We start from the raw sequence: 22,297 nt of genomic DNA, 5'->3' as shown, positions 1-22,297 counted from the left end.
GAGAGAGAGAGAGAGAGAGAGAGAGAGAGAGAGAGAGAGAGAGAGAGAGAGAGAGAGAGAGAACCCCAGCTCACACTGCAGAGATGGAAGAGAGAGAGAGAGAGAGAGAGAGAGAGAGAGAGAGAGAGAGAGAGAGAGAGAGACGAGTCACTCTGCAGAGATGGAAGAGAGAGAGAGAGAACCCCAGCTCACACTGCAGAGATGGAAGAGAGAGAGAGACAGAACCCCAGCTCACTCTGCAGAGATGGAAGAGAGAGAGAGACAGAACCCCAGCTCACTCTGCAGAGATGGAAGAGAGAGAGAGACAGAACCCCAGCTCACACTGCAGAGATGGAAGAGAGAGAGAGACAGAACCCCAGCTCACACTGCAGAGATGGAAGAGAGAGAGATAGAGAGAACCCCAGCTCACTCTGCAGAGATGGAAGAGAGAGAGAGAGAGAGAGAGAGAGAGAGAGAGAGAGAGAGAGAGAGAGAGAGAGACAGAACCCCAGCTCACACTGCAGAGATAGAAGAGAGAGAGATAGAGAGAACCCCAGCTCACACTGCAGAGATGAGAGAGAGAGAGAGAGAGAGAGAGAGAGAACCCCAGCTCACACTGCAGAGATGAGAGAGAGAGAGAGAGAGAGAGAGAGAGAGAGAGAGAGAGAGAGAGAGAGAGACAGAACCCCAGCTCACTCTGCAGAGATGGAAGAGAGATAGAGAGAACCCCAGCTCACACTGCAGAGATGGAAGAGAGAGAGAGAGACAGAACCCCAGCTCACACTGCAGAGATGGAAGAGAGAGAGATAGAGAGAACCCCAGCTCACTCTGCAGAGATGGAAGAGAGAGAGAGAGAGAGAGAGAGAGAGACAGAACCCCAGCTCACACTGCAGAGATAGAAGAGAGAGAGATAGAGAGAACCCCAGCTCACACTGCAGAGATGGAAGAGGGAGAGAGAGAGAGAGAGAGAGAGAGAGAGAGAGAGAGAGAGAGAGAGAGAGAGAGAGAGAGAGAGAGAGACAGAACCCCAGCTCACACTGCAGAGATGGAAGAGAGAGAGAGACAGAACCCCAGCTCACTCTGCAGAGATGGAGTGACAAGTGCTAAACCAAAACTTCCACAGACCCCCACACCAAAAGCAGGTTCATGTTTCATGGTCCTCCAGACCACAACCCAGTCTTAATGTGGTTCTAAGACATTTAGATAAAATCCAGATATGAACTCCCTTTGCCTAAATAAATACACAGATCTTGAGCCTAAATAAATAGTAAATAGTCTGTATCCATACAGGAAACTAACTCTGGTCATAGACACAGCTCAAAATCACAATTATCTCTAACATGAAGCAGCTTCACCGGAAGGCTGCAGGTTTCAGGTAAACTCATTCCATGATGTCATGAGAAATTACCGCTGAGCTTTAGTGTACTCTCTATTGTTTACTCCAACTCAGCAAACTACTTCACACTCAAACCCACAGAACACAGAGCTCACATCATTAGTAGTGTCTTTAAAACGGTTCATTAGCAAAGCATTTATATTCCATTTATAAAGCTGGAAACATAAACAGAATGGTACTCCAAGGCTCTGATTCAACTCCACCCAAAAACGATATTTTGGTATTTGTTTCATTAGTCCATTGTTGACATACTGTAGTCCCAAAATGTTTTACTTGTCAGCAATCAACTTTCAAGATATGTAACTTCAAAATACAGAAATCATCTCTGTATGATGAATTTTGCATCATATGATGCAAAGCGACCAAATATCAACTGTGAAACAACTTAAGAACTAACTGTCAACAACACTTTGGTCATCATGAGTTCCATTTACACATAGGTTAACCATGAAACCCTCATTCATATACACACACTTTAAATGTCTGTTAAACACATTCAATAACTTTTCAATAGGGAGTGAGTGTGAGAGTGTGTCCACATTGGTGTGTGAAGTGATGCTCCAGACGGCACCTCAGAGGTTTCTACTCATCCTCAGTTTGACCTCGGAGTCGGTTTGTCCTAAACTTCACCACAGCCATGATGGTGCACAGGAAAAAGAGCACTGCATTAACCGTTTTCGGCAGGTAGAATAGTGTTCACTCCCATCTGTAGAAGAATAACATTGGTTTGCGATAGTAATTCATTAAATCTTTGCATAATGACCATAGGATAGTGTAGCCTACACTTATCGCTGGGCTCCATGGTGTGTGTTGTTGACTGAGGCCTGAGAGGTGGAAGAGGAGAGTGCATATTCTCCAGTCATAACTGAGAGTGCCTGGGTGGTTGGTATTGGCATCGCTGTCAATGTTTAAGAAAAAACAAAGTTTCAGTACTTCACAGACTAGGATCAAAGTGGGAATATAAAGCAGAACCTATATCAAAACGGGAAGATTTCGCATTACTGATTCACAATATTGTGTGAAAAGAGTATGCTCCGTACTTACTGATGGTGATGGTAATCTGTGTTGTGGTTTGTACAGTAAAGATCTCTTGAATAGTTGGTATTGATGTAAAAACACTACCTCCCTCAACGCCAGTCTCCTCTTGGTCAACAATAGGACTGTCTGAACAGAGAGGTTCAGAACACAAGAACTCAGGAGTAGAAAAACAAGGTCCATTCAATACTCTTAATCCAACAGACCACTCATTTACATGATGTGTAAGTTTCATTATCAAAATAGACTGACAGAATTGTTTTCATTTTTCATTCTTCTACAGTACTAACATTTATGCCATTCAACATTTTATTTACATTTCCTGGGTCACCTTGCACAGCTATAGTTATCAGAAAATGAAGCAATAATGTCAGTAATTATCTAAGGATGTCAGTGACACACTCATCAACAGGACTATCCATGGGATATTACTGAGCATTATTCATTGTGCTTTACTAAACACAGATACAAGCAGTGCAGGGATCTTCTTACCTGTAATGACTAGTTTGAACAATTCTATCCATTCATCTGGTCCGTTCTTCTCCACTACACACCAGTAAATATCAGAATCACTTTGTTCTAGACTTTTCATAGCCATAGTGAAGGTTCTCAGATTGATGGCATCAGATATTGAGGTCTTACCACTGCTATTGGGATGGTCAGTGCGTACGACATAAGAGCATGTATTCCAGGAATGCCCTTTACACCAGTATTTGACATGGTTTATGTAATCCTGATGATAGGTACATGGGATGGCGATGGAGTCTCCTGTCCACACAGACATGAACCTAACCCCATCCGTTCCTGTAGACATAAAAACAGAAAACATTCAGGCAGGAAATAGTAGATTTTCTTGTGAATTTAGTTTTTTTTCTTGTCAGTGCAGGACAAATGTTCCATGGTAACTGTCTCTGGCCAGGGGCGTTAGTTTCAATAGGGACGGCAACGGTGTGCTTTAGGACCATGCGGATGCCTCAGAGCGGTCGGGTAGGCTGTTTGGAGTGTTTATAATAATTATGTCCCCCCCCCCACTTCTAAAACCAAAGTTGTGCCCCTGTCTCTGGCAATACTGTATATATATTTAAAAATAAATCAGGTTTCATCAAGACATATTCACATCCAAAATCTAGATACAACTTCCTTGTATTAAACCAACAGAAGCCACCTGCTGCTCCTGTCTTCAATGTCAGCATATTCTTAAGTTCATGGAGCACAATCACTTCAGAGAAACATGTTACCCTTACCTGAGAGTCTAGAGAAGAGGAGGAGGAGGAGGGAGAAGGAGAGATGAGAAACCATGTGTGAGCTTGTGTCTGTGTGTTATATAGTACCTGGGTACAAATGTGTGTGTGAAGGACCAAGGCACCAAAGCCAATGACTTTACGTAAACATCCCTGTCTGTAACTCTCTTCCTGGTTCTGTTTGTGTGCACCTGCCCCCCTCAGTGGCAGGAAGTCATTTCTTATCTGAAATTTCATTATTTATTTACGTAGAGTTAATTCATTTCTTTATCCAATACATTTGCACTCCGGGAACAGAGCACTTATTTATAAAGGAGGCCTCAAAACGTCAGACATTTCTGTTTTAGTCCATTACACAGCACATGTCTATGAGTAAGATAGCAACAATAACATACAAGTAGTGAGAGTGTGTGTGTATGTATTCTACCTTTTGATCAGTGGTTCTACAGCCAGCCTTAAACAGTCTCTCCTGCCTGTCCTGCAGGCTGTAGAAGGACCATAGGTGGGGGTTGTGAAGGCTGTTGTAAGCCCCATCCAACAACTGCATGTTGAGGTCTGACAGGACAAAGTTGGGGCTGTCCTGGAAGAGCTGAGGAATAGATGCATTTTTTGTTTTTATAGTGACAAGATAAATGTGTTGAGGTACAGTAGCCTATAGCACTTTCATGGCTAGTTATGTCAATAATATTTTCTTCAGCAATCAGTCCCTGATTTTCCCAAGACAGAACTTGTGATAATAAATTGCTGAACCACTGACCAAAATGATATATCTTATAGCTATAACATTGTCAGATCCTCTCTGGTTCATTTCTCTCCAAGGCTTGTTCTGTGGTACTGGAGAGTAGGCCTGTCATCGCTATCCTCTAACTCAGGGGTCCCCAAACTGTTTCACTCTGGCCCTCCTTCCACCACTGGGGAACATCCCACGCCCAACACAAGATGGCGAAACACACCACGATTCTTGTATGGCGCTTCAATAAATAGGCATTTTTTCATCCTGCAATGTAGATATCAACAAATCCACAACCGAATGTAATTGTGTTCAACTCACACACACTACATTATATAATTCTGATAAAACCATCATTGAAAAACTTGCGATTCTTCTTCAAATATCCTTTACATGGTGGCTGTCGTGGTCCTTAAAGGGATAGATACATCGGGATTTTCTACTTCCCCAGAGTCAGATGAACTCGCGGATACCATTTTTAGGTCTCTGCGTGCAGTTCGGAGAAAGTTGCTAACTAGCGCTAGAGCAATCAAAGATGTTTATAACTAACCCAAGATAGACCACAGTTTATCATTGTTCCAATGGGAACAAAGAGTCATCGTGGGCAGAACAAGCAAGGAGGGGGGCAGAGCCAAGCACGAGCTAGTGAGATCCTATTGGCACGTTCTAGCATATATTTGCATCTTTCCGTCAGGGAACGCCTACACTGTGAAGTGCGCATGTACAATAACTCAATTCACACTTGCACTCCAAAACAACGCAATTTTTGGAAACTTTGGCAAAGGTTAAAGTCTACAAACCTTATTCCACTCTGTTTGTAACAGATTATATTTTGGGGAACAGAAAACTGTATTGACATCAAATGTTTCATCAATGAGAACATTTGAAGAATGTCGGCCAAAATCCATCTCGTTCCATCTTCGCCCACTGCCGGCCACTGGGCTTTCTCTCACCAGCATATTTGGTAGTGAGTGGAAACGCCAAGCGGATGCTTTACATTTATACATCTGGTGAAATATCTGTCTCATTGTTCTATCTGTGGCGCAATTGCTAACTAGAGTTAGCGCAATGACTGACTTCCAGCTAGTTAGCATTGGCTTGTGAAACTACACTACGTGGCCAAAAGTATGTGGACACCTGCTCGTTGAACATCTCATTCCAAAATCATAGGCATTAATATGGAGTAGTTTCCCCCTTTACTGCTAGAACAGCCTCCATTCTTCTGGGAAGGCTTTCCACTAGATGTTGGAACATTGCTGCAGTGACTTGCTTCCATTCAGCCATAAGAGCATTAGTGAGGTCGGACACTGATGTTGGGCGATTAGGCCTGGCTCGCAGTCTGCGTTCCAATTCATCCCAAAGTTGTTCGATGGGGTTGAGATCCAGGCCAGTTAAGTTCTTCCACACCGATCTCAACAAATAATTTCTGTATGGACCTCGCTTTGTGGTTAAGCGAGCAGTGTGTCAAGAAGCAGGGTCGTGTTTCGGAGGATGCATGGCTCTCGACCTTCGCCTCTACCGAGTCCGTATGGGAGTTGCAGCGATGGGACAAGATTGTAACTACCAATTGGGGAGTAAAAAGTAAATAAATAAAAATATATAGATTTCCCTTCACTGTAACTAAGGGGCCTAGCCCGAACCATGAAAAATAGCCCCTATAAAGTTTGGTGAAGGAGGAATAATGATTCAGTGCTAGCTGTGCCACTAGAGATCCTGGTTCGAATCCAGGCTCTGTCGTAGCCGGCCGTGACCGGGAGAACCATGGGGCGGCGCACAATTGGCTCAGCGTCGTCCAGGGTAGGGGAGGGAATGGCCGGCAGGGATGTAGCTCAGTTGGTAGAGCATGGCGTTTGCAACGCCAGGGTTGTGGGTTCGATTCCCACGGGGGGCCAGTATGAAAAAAAAAAATTAAAAAAATGTATGCACTCACTAACTGTAAGTCGCTCTGGATAAGAGCGTCTGCTAAATGACAAAAATGTAAATGTATAGTTGGCACTATGCATTGGGGCAGGTAGCATCTGCCAAAGCCCGATTCGTCCGTCGGAATGCCAGATGGTGAAGTGTGATTCATCACTCCAGAGAACACGTTTCCACGCCTGGGCTTGTTTGCGGCTGCTCGGCCATGGAAACCTATTTCATTAAAGTCCTGACGAACAGCTCTTATGCTGACCTTGCTTCCAGAGGCAGTTTGGAACTCGGTAGTGAGTGTTGCAACCAAGGAGAGATGATTTTTACGCTCTACGTGCTTCAGCACTCGGGGAGGTGTTTAGTCCCAGGGTCCTTAGCTTAGTGATGAGCTTTGAGGGCACTATGGTGTTGAACGCTGAGCTGTAGTCAATGAATAGCATTCTCACGTAGGTGTTCCTTTTGTTCAGGTGGGAAAGGGCAGTGTGGAGTGCGATAGAGATTGCATCATCTGTGGATCTGTTGGGGCGGTATGCAAATTGGAGTGGGTCTAGGGTTTCTGGGATAATGGTGTTGATGTGAGCCATGACCAGCCTTTCAAAGCACTTCATGGCTACAGATGGGAGTTCTACAGGTCTGTAGTCATTTAGGCAGGTTACCTTAGTGTTCTTGGGCACAGGGACTATGGTGGTCTGCTTGAAACATGTTGGTATTACAGACTCAGTCAGGGACAGGTTGAATATGACAGTGAAGACACTTGCCAGTTGGTCAGCGCATGCTCGGAGTTCACGTCCTGGTAATCCGTCTGGCGCTGCGGCCTTGTGAATGTTGACCTGTTTAAAGGTCTTACTCACATCGGCTACGGAGAGCGTGATCACATAGTCATCCGGAACAGCTGATGCTCTCATGCATGCTTCAGTGTTGCTTGCCTCGAAGCGAGCATATAAGTATTTTAGCTCGTCTGGTAGGCTTGTGTCACTGGGCAGCTTGCGGCTGTGCTTCCCTTTGTAGTCTGTAATAGTTTGCAGGCCCTGCCACATCCAACGAGCGTCGGAGCCGGTGTAGTACGATTCAATCTTAGTCCTGTATTGACGCTTTGCCTGTTTGATGGTTCATCGGAGGGCATAGCGGGATTTCTTATAAGCGTCCAGAGTCTCGCTCCTTGAAAATGGCAGCTCTACCCTTTAGCTCAGTGCGGATGTTGCCTGTAATCCATGGCTTCTGGTTGGGGTATGTACATATGGTCACTGTGGGGATGACTTCATCGATGCACTTATTGATGAAGGCAGTGACTGATGTGGTACTACTCAATGCCATCAGAAGAATCCCAGAACATATTCCAGTCTGTGCTAGCAAAACAGTCCTGTAGCTTAGTGTCATCTTACAGGAGCGAGTTGGGTTAAGTGCCTTGCTCAACGGCACATCGACAAATTTGACCTAGTTAGCTCGGGATTCGAAACAGCTACCTTTCAGGTACTGGCCCAACTTCTTAACCTCTAGGCTACCTTCGGTGTTGTTGTGTTTTGGTCTAAACCATTGTATCCTTCATCATCTATAGCAGCCTTTATTTAATATTATTAGACTAAATGTTTTATTGGTCAGTATCATTAGTGAAAAGCTCATTTCTGAAATATAATCTAATAATCTAATTAGTTGCTATCAAAACAATGTTTCGTAAACATAATAAAGTAATAACATAGGTATGCTACATTATTGAGGAAAAATATGTGTTATCTGAAATTTGCCTGGTAAATAATATGTTGTTGTGGACCTGTTTATTGTCAAATATTGTCGGGGTTTATTGATGATTTTTACATCCTACTGTTGCTGTATCATGTTTAAAAGGCGAGGAACATGGCGGATAGTATGGGCGCCCTGTAGTCGCGTGAGGAGAGGAGGAGAGGAGGGGAGACGCTCGAGAGATAGAAAGAGAAACGAGAAGGAAGAAGGTGAATGATTCTTATTGTGTGATTTGTTTTCCTCCGGTGTGTATTGTTGTTAGAATATGTATGGCATTGTGTAGATAACGCTATTTGATACTGTGTAGCATCAAGCATAAGCTCGAGAATAAACAGACATCAAATAAATTCAAGCGAATCAGAGAAATAGACGCGCTTTAATGTTGATTATTCACTCTCGTATTATTGCAGAGAAATGTAGCCCACCTTTAAAATGTGGATATGTTCATATAGCTATGTTTATGCTCTGCTAGTCAATTGTGTGTTATCTGACGGCAATTACACTAGCATTTGCACGCAACAAAACATATGTTTTCTTATTAACGAAATATATTCACTCATAGGCTACATGAGTGGGCTACGTTTACATATCGAGTAAAAAAGTATTGTTAACAAAGTTGTTAACAAAGTAACGTTGTGCAGATAAACAGATCTCATAATGCCATGAGAAGAATTTAACATTTTAAGAGCTGATAAACCAATCTTATCATACGCGCATGCTGCTGTGATATTGACGGTCTGGAACGCAACCAACAAAAATGTGCTCTTTTTCTACCAGAAGCACACACTCCAGATGGCGTTCATGTCCCGGTTCTCCCGGTCCCGGAGCAGCTCGAGATCTCCCAACAGGAAAGATTCGGAGCGCGGGACCCCGGTGCTGACAGTGTCTGAGCTGGAACGGCTCCTCTACACCGGGAAAACAGCGTGTAACCATGCCGACGAGGTCTGGCCTAGGCTCTACATCGGGGACCAGTGAGTAACCTAGGCTGCAAAACCTTGTGCTTTTTCCAAAGTCTAATATGTTATACACATTTTTTTTTCTAACATAAGAGATAGTATAGTATGCTAGGCCTACTGCTTCATTTCAGCTAATTTTGCGATTGGTTGCTTGATTAATTGATCAATTGAGTGATTCCCCTCCCCAACCCAACTGTACTGCAGAGACATTGCATCAGACCGGCGTGAGCTGGCACGGCTTGGCATCACCCACATCCTGAACTGTGCCCAGAGTAAGTGGCGCGGCGGGGCGGAGTCCTACGCTGGCATGGATATCACCTACCATGGCATCGAGGCCCACGACTCGCCCTCCTTCGACATGAGTGTCAACTTCTACCCCGCTGCAGAGTTCATACACAGAGCCCTCAGCAGCGGTGGTGAGTACATTTGTGTTCCTCTCTCACACACACACTCAGCAAAACCCAGGCTTGAGTCAGGACAATCGATTCACCTGCAACATTTCAAGACTGGCCCTCCTCGCAAACAGTAGTTCACGCAGGCACACACACAAACACACACACACACATACACGTCTGCACAAACACACACCTAAACAGGTACTCAGGTGCACACCATCTACAAATATTAATCCCACACCTGTTGATCTGTTCAGATGTTCCTGTATGTGTACCTGTGGATGACTATTACCCTGGAGGTCAACAGGTCCTCATCTCTCTCTCTCTCTCTCTCTCTCTCTCTCTCTCTCTCTCTCTCTCTCTCTCTCTCTCTCTCTCTCTCTCTCTCTCTCTCTCTCTCTCTCTCTCTCTCTCTCTCTCTCTCTCTCTCTCTCTCTCTCTCTCTCTCTCTCTCTCTCTCTCTCTCTCTCTCTCTCTCTCTCTCTCTCTCTCTCTCTCTCTCTCTCTCTCTCTCTCTCTCTCTCTCTCTCTCTCTCTCTCTCTCTCTCTCTCTCTCTCTCTCTCTCTCTCTCTCTCTCTCTCTCTCTCTCTCTCTCTCTCTCTCTCTCTCTCTCTCTCTCTCTCTCTCTCTCTCTCTCTCTCTCTCTCTCTCTCTCTCCTTCCCTCCCCTCTAGGTAAGGTGCTGGTACACTGTGCGGTGGGTGTGAGTCGTTCGGCAACGCTGGTCCTGGCCTACCTTATGATCCGTCAGAACCTGACCCTGGTGGAGGCCATCAAGGCGGTGAAGGACCACCGCGGCGTTATCCCCAACCGGGGCTTCCTACGGCAGCTCAACGGCCTAGACGGCATCCTCCGGGACAGCCGCAAGGCTCTACACTCCCCAACCTCTCCAACCTCTCCCTAGAGCTAACAGGCTAACACGATGATGTCTTGATCTCGTCATGAAAAATACATATTTATCTGGTTGAAACAGAGACCAATTGGTTGGAATCTGGTTTTATCACATCTTTACAACCAGAAAACCAGTTTACAACCAGAAACGTCATGTGCCAATTTTTTCCTGCTGGGTGGTCGTGTGACAATAGTTGTCTGTTTTCTTTTTCATCTTTTCATAACCAGAAATCAAGCAACATTATGGACTAAACGTTCAAATCCTGTTGCTGCAGGATTATTTTGCGGTGACAATACAGATCAAAGTAAGATCCTACATCTGTAGCTACCTACTGCCTACTGTGTTTTTTGTTATTTTATGAGCTAGGCTTCTGTACCAGCTGAACCTTGGGGATTTCTTCTGCATAATGGCAAGCTGGGTTGAGCTCAATCCCATTTCAGTTTAGTTCATTCAGCAAGTGCCAATTATTTTCAATTAGTAGTTTTCAATATTTAAAATAGGAATGCCAATTAATTAATGCCAATTGACAGAATTTATATGGACCTCAACAATGCATGCAGACAAAGTCAAGAAGGCTTGTGTATGGAATTGATGACACGTCAGAATGATTGATTATCCAATGCTAATATTTACTCCAACTCTGAAAATATTCCTGTTAGTTGATTATGAATACCTCAAGTAGCCTCTATGTGTGTGGCACATACTTTATGTGTGGTCTCCACTCATAACATTTGATTTGATCTCTAAACAGTGTCAGGATGTTAGGGTTGCACCTACAGTATTACTATGTTATTACTACAGGTGTACTACAGAATTACTATAGTATTACTATGTTATTACTACAGGTGTACTATAGTATTACTACAGTATTAATATGATATTACTATAGTATTACTATGTTATTGCTACAGGTGTACTACAGTATTCATATAGTATTACTATGTTATTACTACAGGTGTTCTATAGTATTACTATAGTATTACTATGTTATTACTACATTTACATTTACATTTACGTCATTTAGCAGACGCTCTTATCCAGAGCGACTTACAGTTAGTGCATACATTATTCTTTTTTTTTTTTTCATACTGGCCCCCCATGGGAATCGAACCCACAACCCTGGCGTTGCAAACGCTACCTCCCTGTTGGCCATTCCCTCCCCTACCCTGGACGACGCTGTGCCAATTGTGCGCCGCCCCATTGGTCTCCCGGTTGCGGCCGGCTACAGCAGAGCCTGGATTCGAACCAGGATCTCTAGTGGCACAGCTAGCACTGCGATGCAGTGCCTTAGACCACTGCGCCACTCGGGACAGGTGTACAGGTGTACTATAGTATTACTATAGTTTTACTATGTTATTACTACATGTGTACTACAGTATTACTGTGTTATTACTACAGGTGTACTACAGTATTAGGTGTGAGAAGTTAGCTAATGTAGCAAACTATATATAGATGTACAGTACAGTATGTAAGCGCTGGACTTGTGTATGTGATCATGCTCAGTCAGTGGAGTGTTGAAGTGATCTGTTGACTCGATGTCTCTGTGTACAGCAGAACATTTGGGGTTTTACACATACAGAATTATCATTATTTGGCTGATAATGTGTTAGAATAATGTGTTAGAAATGGCCAGGCCGATTCTGGTCCCAGTAGGCCCCTGGTGGGCAGAGGTTTGTTTACAGGCCTCTGTAACTGTGAACGTTAGCTGTGATCTTGTAATTCTGTCCCTGTGTAGTATGTATCTGTAGGGTTCGTTGAGGTTATTGATCCTGTATGTCTCTGTGCCTATTTCCACTCTACTCTTCTACCTTTCCATTTCATATAGAGACCCTTTTCAATAGGAATACTTGAATAATTTTTTTAGGTTTGTTCTTTTTGTGTCACCGGTCTGTGAACTTGTATATAAAGAACAAAATGAGCAGGGAGGTTGTCGCCTTAAGTGTAACACTTCAATAACCTGACAGTTTAACCTGTGTAACAGTTTAAAGTATAGTTTATTATCACCTATAGTTTTGCATTGAATACTTATGTTTTTTTATATTTTACATTTTACATTTTAGTCATTTAGCAGACGCTCTTACCCTTATATTTTCTCTCATACTTATATATATTTCTGTATTGTTCAAATATATACTTCTCTCAGCTGTCTGTCATCTTGTGTGGCCATTTCTACAGTCATAGATATATATCATAGAACATACACTGGGTGTACAAAACATTAGGAACACCTGCTCTTTCCATGACATAGACCCTCCATACTCAACTGGTGGAGCGCGGACTGGATCCGGACACAGAACGGGGTCAATACGGACCGCAGGTCCCCCCAAAAAATAAACCTGTGTGTATATATATATATATATAGATATGTACAGTGCATTCGGAAAGTATTCAGACACTTTCCCTTTTTCCACATTTTCATACATTACAGCCTTATTCTAAAATTGATTAAACAAATGTTTTTCCTCATCAATCTACACACAATATCCCATAATGACAAAGCGAAAACATGTTTTTAGAATTTTTTTCAAATGTATTACAAATAAAAAACAGAAATACCTTATTTACATAAGTATTCAGACCCTTTGCTATGAGACTCGAAATTGAGCTCAGGTGCATCCTGTTTCCATTGATCATCCTTGAGATGTTTCTACAACTTAATTGGAGTCCACCTGTGGTAAATGTAATTGATTGGACATGATTTGGAAAGGCACACACTTGTCTATATAAGGTCCCACAGTTGACAGTGCATATCAGGGCAAAAACCAAGCCATGAGGTTGAAGAAATTGTCTGTAGAGCTCTGAGACAGGATTGTGCCGAGGCACAGATCTGGGGAAGGGTACCAAAAAAATTATGCAGCATTGAAGGTCCCCAAGAACACAGTGGCCTCCATCATTCTTAAATGGAAGAAGTTTGGAACCACCCAACACTCTTCCTAGAGCTGGCCGCCCGGCCAAACTGAGCAATCGGGGGAGAAGGGCCTTGCTCAGGGAGGTGACCAAGAACCCGATGGTTACTCTGACAGAGCTCCAGAGTTCCTCTGTGGAGATGGGAGAACCTTCCAGAAGGACAACCATCTATGCAGCACTCCACCAATCAGGCCTTTATGGTAGAGTGGCCAGACGGAAGCAACTCCTCAGTAAAAGACACATGACAGCCCGCTTGGAGTTTGCCAAAGAGCAACTAAAGTACTCTCAGACAATGAGAAATAAGATTCTCTGGTCTGATGAAACCAAGATTGAACTCTTTGGCCTGAATGCCAAGTGTCACGTCTGTAGGAAACCTGGCACCATACCTATGGTGAAGCATGGTGGTGGCAGCATCATACTGTGGGGATGTTTTTCAGTGGCAGGTACTGGGAGACTAGTCAGGATCAAATTACAGAGAGATCCTTGATGAAAACTTGCTCCAGAGCACTCAGGACCTTAGACTGGGGTTCACCTTCCAACAGGACAACGACCCTAAGCACACAGCCAAGACAATGCAGGAGTGGCTTCGGAACAAGTCTCTGAATGTCCTTGAATGGCCCAGCCAGAGCCCGGACTTGAACCCAATCGAACTTCTCTGGAGAGACCTGAAAATAGCTGTGCAGCGACGCTCCCCATCCAACCTGACAGAGCTTGTGAGGATCTGCAGAGAAGAATGGGAGAAACTCCCCAAATACAGGTGTGACAAGCTTGTAGCGTCACACCCAAGAAGACTCGAGTGTATAATTGCTGCCAAAAGCGCTTCAACAAAGTACTGAGTAAAGGGTCTGAATACTTATGTAAATGACATATTTAGGAGTTCCACATATGCTGAGCACTTGTTGGCTGCTTTTCCTTCACTCTGCGGTCCAACTCATCCCAAACCATCTCAATTGGGTTGAGGTCCAGTGATTGTGGAGGCCAGTTCATCTGATGCAGGCTCTGTCGTAGCCGGCCGCGACCGGGAGACCCATGGAGCGGCGCACAATTAGCCAGCGTCGTCCAGAGTAGGGTAGGGAATGGCCGGCAGGGATGAGCTCAGTTGGTAGAGCATGGCGTTTGCAATGCCAGGGTTGTGGGTTCAATTCCCACGGGGGGCCAGTATGAAAATTTAAATAATGTATGCACTCACTAACTGTAAGTCGCTCTCGATAAGAGCGTCTGCTAAATGACCAAAATGTAAATGTAAATGTAATGCAGCACTCCATCACTCTCCTTGGTCAAATAGCCCTTACACAGCCTGGAGGTATGTTTTGGGTCATTGTCCTGTTGAAAAACAAATGATAATCCCACTAAGCGCAAACCAGATGGGATGGCGTATCGCTGCAGAATGCTGTGGTAGCCATGCTGGTTAAGTGTGCCTTGAATTCTAAATAAATCACTGACAGTGTCACCAGCAAAGCACCCCCACACCATCACACCTCCTCCTCCATGCTTCATGGTGGGAACCACACATGCAGAGATCATCCATTCACCTACTCTGCGTCTCACAAAGTCACGGTGGTTGGAATTTTTTTTTAAAATCTCACATTTGGACTCATCAGACCAAAGGACAGATTTCCACCGGTCTAATGTCCATTGCTCATGTTTCTTGACCCAAGCAAGTCTCTTCTTCTTATTGGTGCCCTTTAGTAGTGGTTTCTTTGCAGCAATTCGACTATGAAGGCCTGATTCACGCAGTCTCCTCTGAACAGTTGATGTTGAGATGTGTCTGTTACTTGAACTCTGTGAAGCATTTATTTGGGCTACAATCTGAGGTGCAGTTAACTCTAATGAACTTATCCTCTGCAGCAGAGGTAACTCTGGGTTTTCCTTTCCTGTGGCGGTCCTCATGACAGCCAGTTTAATCATAGTGCTTGAAGGTTTTTGCGACTGCGCTTGAAGAAACTTTCAAAGTTCATGACATTTTCCGGATTGACTGACCTTCACATCTTACAGTAATGATAGACTGTTGTTTCTCTTTGCTTATTTGAGCTGTTCTTGCCATAATATGGACTTGGTCTTTTACCAAATAGGGCTATCTTCTGTATACCACCCCTACCTTGTCACAACACAACTGATTGGCTCAAACGCATTAAGAAGGAAAGAAATTCCACAAATTAACTTTTAACAAGGTACACCTGTTAATTGAAATGCATTCTAGGTGACTACCTCATGAAGCTGGTTGAAGGAATGCCGAGAGTGTGCAAAGCTGTCATCAAGGCAAAGGGTGGCTACATAAGTATTCATACACCTGAGTCAATACTTTGTATAATCACCTTTGGCAGCGATTACAGCTCTGAGTCTTTCTGGGTAAGTCTCTAAGAGCTTTGCACACCTGGATTGTGCAACATTTGCCCATTGTTATTTTTAAAATGCTTCAAGCTCTGTCAAGTTGGTTGTTGATCTTTGCTAGACAACAGGTCTTGCTATAGATTTTCAAGAAGATTTAAGTCAATACTGTAACTCGGCCACTCAGGAACATTCACTGTCTTCCATGTAAGCAACTCCAGTGTAGATTTGGCCTTGTGTTTTAGGTTATTGTCCTGCTGAAAGGTGAATTAATCTCCCAATATCTGGTGAAAAGCAGACTGAACCAGGTTTTTCTCTAGGATTTTGCCTGTACTTAGCTCTGTTCTGTTTCTTTTTTATCCTGAAAAACTCCCCAGTCCTTTACGATTACAAACATGCCCATAACATGATGCAGCCACCAATATGCTTGAAAATATGGAGAGTGGTACTCAGCAATGTTTTGTATTGGATTTGCCCCAAACATAACACTTTGTATTCAGGATAATGTTTTGCAGTATTTAGTGCCTTGTTACAAACGCATTGCAAGTTCCTTCTTTTCACTCTGTCAATTAGGTTAGTATTATGGAGTAACTACAATGTTGTTGATCCACCCTCAGTTTTCTCCTATCACAGCCAGTAAACTCTAACTGTTTTAAAGTCACCATTGGCCTCATGGTGAAATCCCTGAGCAGTTTCCTTCCTCTCCGGCAACTGAGTTAGGAAGGACGCCTGTAACTTTGTAGTGACTGGGTATGCTAATACACCATCCAAAGTGTAATTAATAACTTTACCATGCTCAAAGAGAATTCAATGTCTGCTTTTTTATTTTTACCCATCTACCAATAGGTGCCCTTCTTTGCGAGGCATTGGAAAACCTCCCTGGTCTTTGTGGTTGAATCTGTGATTGAAATGCACTACTCGACTGAGGGACCTTACAGATAATTGTATGTGTGGGGTACAGGGATGAGGTAGTCATTCAAAAATCATGTTAAATACTATTATTGCACACATAGTCCATGCAACTTATTATGTGACACATTTTTACTCCTGAACTTATGTAGGCTTGCCATAACAAAGGCGTTGAATACTTATTGACTCAAGACATTTCAGCTTTTCATTTTAAATTAATTGCAAAAACAATTTGAAAAACATAATTCCACTTTCACATTATGGGGTAAAGAAAATCTAAATGTAATCAATTATAAATTCAGGCTGTAACACAATAACATGTGGAAAAAGTCAAGGGGTGTGAACACTCTGAAGGCACTGAAATATGTCTACAAGGAAAAAGAACAGGAATGTGTGTTTAAAATCTATTGTACTCTTTTCTATTCTGTTTAGTCCGTTCTATTATATTAGACCTCTAGGTGGTGCTGTGGAGCTGTTTCCTGATCCTGGTATTCCAGTAAAAAGGTATTTTACAGTAACATAATTATGCTGTAATATTTTTTATAGAGAAATGATGTCCCTTTGGGAGACATGGTCCCGTGTGCGGCTGTGCCATTTGCACATGTGTATAACAACTCACAGATGTCCCTTCCTTCTGCCTCTCTTGGGACTACCCAAGTTGTGTGTGTGTGTGTGTGTGTGTGTGTGTGTGTGTGTGTGTGTGTGTGTGTGTGTGTGTGTGTGTGTGTGTGTGTGTGTGTTTTGGGGTGCGTACACATGCGATGCGTGTACGTGTGTGTGTTTGCGGTGTATATGCCCGTGCGTGTGCGTATGTGTGTTTGCAGTGTGCTTATGTGCTTATGTGCGTGCACGTGTGTATGTGCGTGCGTGTGTGTGACGAGCTTGGGAACAGAAATCTTCCACTGCCCATCTATCACTTACAGTACTGGAATCTAACACAGAGGATGTAGTTGATAAGTGATGTTGAGATATTATTTCAGGCTCTCTTCAAGTTTTCCCTTCCCTGACCTCATTGGAGTCACAACCAGGGCCGGCCCGCTCATTCAGCAGAATTAGGGGGCCACCTATGACGGCAGATTGACGAGGACAGCATTTTCAGGGCTAAACTGACCAAGATGCACCTCCAACAACACGTAAAACCTCACATAATACTGCCCCAAAACAATGACAATTTCTCTCTCAACCAGTGGCATATGGGCTTTTTAGGTGAGCACTGATGCCGCCCTGTGATAAGCAGTACCCACTTTGTCAAAAGCAGGGATGCAAAATATTTATTATGTACAATCCCAGCAGGCCTCTTCAGGATGCTGTTGGAGAGCTGCATCGCTGCGGCACTCCACCAACATTCCGTCAAAATAAAATAATCTAACATAAATCATGTAGCAGATACAGTATAACGTAGAAAGAGTACTGTATGTGGACTTTTCTGTAGCCTACAGGTTGGAGAAAAAAATGTATGACAATGTAATGAGACAGATACTTTTTAGATCATGCAGGGGTCAAAGTAAAATGGGCAATATGGAATGCACAATCAGGCTACTCACAACTGCTCTCCAGGAGTTTCATCCAGTTGTCTAAATTGTCATGATCAGTGGTTCGTATCTGTACATTTTTTACCCGCTGATCATAGCTAAAATTAAAATACTTCTGCATTTCCCGCTGTGTAAACGCATTGCAAATAGGCTCACGATAACTCCTCCTGATAAAGTTGGGTAGCTGATTTTCAGTGCTTAAATAGCTAAATTGATAAGTCACAGGAATCAGGACTAATAACGCCAATGCAACGGCCTGTTTTACAAATGGTGGGCCTACCACATGGATGGGCATTCATAAAATTCCATTGCTGGCCTACATTTTTACATTTTAGTCATTTAGCAGACGCTCTTATCCAGAGCGACTTACAGTTAGTGAGTGCATACATTTTTCATACTGGCCCCCTGTGGGAATCGAACCCACAACCCTGGCGTTACAAGCGCCATGCTCTACCAACTGAGCTACACGGGTCTACATGGTAGGCTACACCCCAGTAAGCACAGACCGACGTCAACGTCTTTTTTTGGTCCTGTCCGTCCAACGGTAGACCTACCATATACAGTGGGGGAAAAAAGTATTTAGTCAGCCACCAATTGTGCAAGTTCTCCCACTTAAAAAGATGAGAGAGGCCTGTAATTTTCATCATAGGTACACGTCAACTATGACAGACAAAATGAAGAAAAAAAATCCAGAAAATCACATTGTAGGATTTTTTATGAATTTATTTGCAAATTATGGTGGAAAATAAGTATTTGGTCAATAACAAAAGTTTCTCAATACTTTGTTATATACCCTTTGTTGGCAATGACACAGGTCAAACGTTTTCTGTAAGTCTTCACAAGGTTTTCACACACTGTTGCTTGTATTTTGGCCCATTCCTCCATGCAGATCTCCTCTAGAGCAGTGATGTTTTGGGGCTGTCGCGGGGCAACACGGATTTTCAACTCCCTCCAAAGATTTTCTATGGGGTTGAGATCTGGAGACTGGCTAGGCCACACCAGGACCTTGAAATGCTTCTTACGAAGCCACTCCTTCGTTGCCCGGGCGGTGTGTTTGGGATCATTGTCATGCTGAAAGACCCAGCCACGTTTCATCTTCAATGCCCTTGCTGATGGAAGGAGGTTTTCACTCAAAATCTCACGATACATGGCCCCATTCATTCTTTCCTTTACACGGATCAGTCGTCCTGGTCCCTTTGCAGAAAAACAGCCCCAAAGCATGATGTTTCCACCCCCATGCTTCACAGTAGGTATGGTGTTCTCTGGATGCAACTCAGCATTCTTTGTCCTCCAAACACGACGAGTTGAGTTTTTACCAAAAAGTTCAATTTTGGTTTCATCTGACCATATGACATTCTCCCAATCCTCTTCTGGATCATCCAAATGCACTCTAGCAAACTTCAGACGGGCCTGGACATGTACTGGCTTAAGCAGGGGGACACGTCTGGCACTGCAGGATTTGAGTCCCTGGCGGCGTAGTGTGTTACTGATGGTAGGCTTTGTTACTTTGGTCCCAGCTCTCTGCAGGTCATTCACTAGGTCCCCCTGTGTGGTTCTGGGATTTTTGCTCACCGTTCTTGTGATCATTTTGACCCCACGGGGTGAGATCTTGCGTGGAGCCCCAGATCGAGGGAGATTATCAGTGGTCTTGTATGTCTTCCATTTCCTAATAATTGCTCCCACAGTTGATTTCTTCAAACCAAGCTGCTTACCTATTGCAGATTCAGTCTTCCCAGCCTGGTGCAGGTCTACAATTGTGTTTCTGGTGTCCTTTGACAGCTCTTTGGTCTTGGCCATAGTGGAGTTTGGAGTGTGACTGTTTGAGGTTGTGGACAGGTGTCTTTTATACTGATAACAAGTTCAAACAGGTGCCATTAATACAGGTAACGAGTGGAGGACAGAGGAGCCTCTTAAAGAAGAAGTTACAGGTCTGTGAGAGCCAGAAATCTTGCTTGTTTGTAGGTGACCAAACACTTATTTTCCACCATAATTTGCAAATAAATTCATTAAAAATCCTACAATGTGATTTTCTGGATTTCTTTTCTCTCAATTTGTCTGTCATAGTTGACGTGTACCTATGATGAAAATTACAGGCCTCTCTCATCTTTTTAAGTGGGGGAACTTGCACAATTGGTGGCTGACTAAATACTTTTTTCCCCCACTGTAGATGGGCATTCCTAAAATTAAATTTCAGGTGACAATGTAGGCTATACTTCAGTAAGCACTGACCGACGCTGACGCCATTTGGATATATTATTTTGGTTCTGTCCAGACAGGACGTCTTTCTTTGGTGCAGATGTCTATGTTTAGTTCAGATTTTGTCCAGTCAAGACCAGCCTTGATTTGGCCCAAACATAGATGTCTATAAATAATGTTTTTTCAACTTTAATTCAGAACCAAAAATTAATTTCAAAATCTGGAAAATACTTATTTTCACCTTTCATTCAGAACCTAAACATCTTTTCAATGTCATTTTGCTTACTGGGACTAATGTAGTAGGGGTGGCAATTTTTTTGTCTGGCCTAGGATGGTAGAATGGCCAGGACCGGCCCTGGTCACAACCCTGCAAAGTGACATCCAGATGTGGCCCTGGTCACAACAAAGTGACATCCAGATGTGGCCCTGGTCACAACAAAGTGACATCCAGATGTGGCCCTGGTCACAACAAAGTGACATCCAGATGTGGCCCTGGTCACAACAAATTGACATCCAGATGTGGCCCTGGTCACAACAAAGTGACATCCAGATGTGGCCCTGGTCACAACAAAGTGACATCCAGATGTGGCCCTGGTCACAACAAAGTGACATCCAGATGTGGCCCTGGTCACAACAAAGTGACATCCAGATGTGGCCCTGGTCACAACAAAGTGACATCCAGATGTGGCGGAGTTGAGCTATATTGTGCTGCTGTCATAATTTTTTATATCCTGATCAGAGGAAACAGACATGGCAGATCTTTGTCTGATTTTCTCCATCCACAATTCACACTTCCTGTCATAGGATGAAACTTGATCACTGTGCTGACATCACCACTACACACAATGTGTGTAGGACTCTATTGTCTATGTGTATGGCTCTATTGTACATGATTAGGCTTGTATTGGATGGATGCAGCTTTATCCCAGACTAAAAGCTGAGCATGTTTAGAGGCAATTTGTGTTGTATAGAATGAACACAGTTGCCATAATTGCCATATGGTTATTATTGGCTCCAAGGTCATGTAGCCTCATCATCATCATTCGGCTGCATAGCAATCAACCACAAGCTTCCCCCAGTTGCTACGGTGGTTGAAAGCCACTTGTCTTCATCCATCCCCCATCAGGCCTTGAATGTATGTGAGATATGTTCACTGGTGCCATGGTCTTATTTTGCCATGTGATGGATTGTAAAGGGTATATCACTTTGCAGGCTCTTTGCTCTTCATTTAGAAAAAACATAGGTGCCAAGCAGTAAATAACACACCTGATTCAACTGAAGTCTTGATTGAAGAATATGGTATGATATGTTGAAACAGGTGTGCTGCTGCTTGGGCTGGAGCAAAATCCTATAATATAGGACACCACTCCTTTATAAGGTCAGGGCCACGGCTTTAGATTCTAGACACATAAGTCTGTTTTGGTTGACTTTGTAGGTCAGCTCAACAGCACAGAACAGTCTTGGAACCACAGGGCTAAAACATGGGCCTACCACATGGATGGGCATTCATAAAATTCCATTGCTGGCCTACATGGTAGGCTACACCCCAGTAAGCAAGGACCGACGTCTACGTCTTTTTTTGGTCCTGTCCGACCAACGATAGACCTACCATATAGATGGGCATTCCTAAAATTAAATTTCAGGTGACACTGTAGGCTATACTTCAGTAAGCACGGACCGACGCTGACGCCTTTTGGATATATTATTTTGGTCCTGTCCAGACAGGACGTCTTTCTTTGGTGCAGATGTCTATGTTTAGTTCAGATTTTGTCCAGTCAAGACCAGCCTTGATTTGGCCCAAACATAGATGTCTATAAATAATGTTTTTTCAACTTTAATTCAGAACCAAAAATTAACCTGATTTCAACGTCCGGAAAATACGTATTTTCAACATCTGGAAAATACTTATTTTCACCTTTCATTCAGAACCTAAACATATTTTCAATGTAATTTTGCTTTCTGGGACTAATGTAGTAGGGGTGGCAATTTTTTTGTCTGGCCTAGGATGTTAGTAGAATGGCCAGGACCGGCCCTGGTCACAACCCTGCAAAGTGACATCCAGATGTGGCCCTGGTCACAACCCTGCAAAGTGACATCCAGATGTGGCCCTGGTCACAACCCTGCAAAGTGACATCCAGATGTGGCCCTGGTCACAA

The 22,297-nt window shown here is 43.5% G+C and overlaps 1 protein-coding gene and 1 long non-coding RNA gene across 3 annotated transcripts; one reads left to right on the top strand and one right to left on the bottom strand.

Annotated features, from left to right (window-relative positions):
* Window positions 1-2,512: 2,512 nt before the first annotated feature.
* On the bottom strand, window positions 2,513-3,137 carry LOC121583206. The gene is made up of 3 exons (XR_006003458.1): window positions 3,053-3,137; window positions 2,903-2,956; window positions 2,513-2,539 (listed from the first exon to the last, which is right to left on the bottom strand). It is a non-coding gene; the product is annotated as an uncharacterized LOC121583206 (long non-coding RNA).
* A 4,991-nt stretch (window positions 3,138-8,128) lies between these two features.
* LOC121583207 (dual specificity protein phosphatase 26) lies at window positions 8,129-11,334 on the top strand. Of its 2 annotated transcripts, none has more exons than XM_041899404.2 (4): window positions 8,129-8,235; window positions 8,807-8,997; window positions 9,187-9,398; window positions 10,052-11,334. In XM_041899404.2, exons 2-4 carry the CDS (start codon window positions 8,819-8,821, stop codon window positions 10,279-10,281), a joined length of 621 nt encoding a protein of 206 aa, XP_041755338.1. In that variant the 5' UTR covers window positions 8,129-8,235; window positions 8,807-8,818; the 3' UTR covers window positions 10,282-11,334. The 2 variants fall into 2 exon arrangements, with proteins under 2 accessions (XP_041755338.1, XP_041755337.1); XM_041899403.2 differs by having other exon boundaries at window positions 8,804-8,997.
* The last annotated feature ends 10,963 nt before the right edge of the window (window positions 11,335-22,297 follow it).

This window comes from Coregonus clupeaformis, chromosome 15 (genome assembly GCF_020615455.1).
Source record: "Coregonus clupeaformis isolate EN_2021a chromosome 15, ASM2061545v1, whole genome shotgun sequence".
In the NCBI taxonomy this organism is placed as follows: Eukaryota; Metazoa; Chordata; class Actinopteri; order Salmoniformes; family Salmonidae; genus Coregonus; species Coregonus clupeaformis.
Note: the sequence above shows the minus strand (reverse complement) of the source record. Positions and strands in the feature narration are given on the sequence as shown.

Bases quoted from the DNA above. Each gene is read 5' to 3' on its own strand.
- LOC121583207 (XM_041899404.2), top strand. From the start codon at position 8,819: ATGGCGTTCATGTCCCGGTTCTCCCGGTCCCGGAGCAGCTCGAGATCT. The intron at 8,998-9,186 runs GTGAGTAACCTA...ACTGTACTGCAG, and splicing joins AGGCTCTACATCGGGGACCA to AGACATTGCATCAGACCGGC. The intron at 9,399-10,051 runs GTGAGTACATTT...CCTCCCCTCTAG, and splicing joins CAGAGCCCTCAGCAGCGGTG to GTAAGGTGCTGGTACACTGT.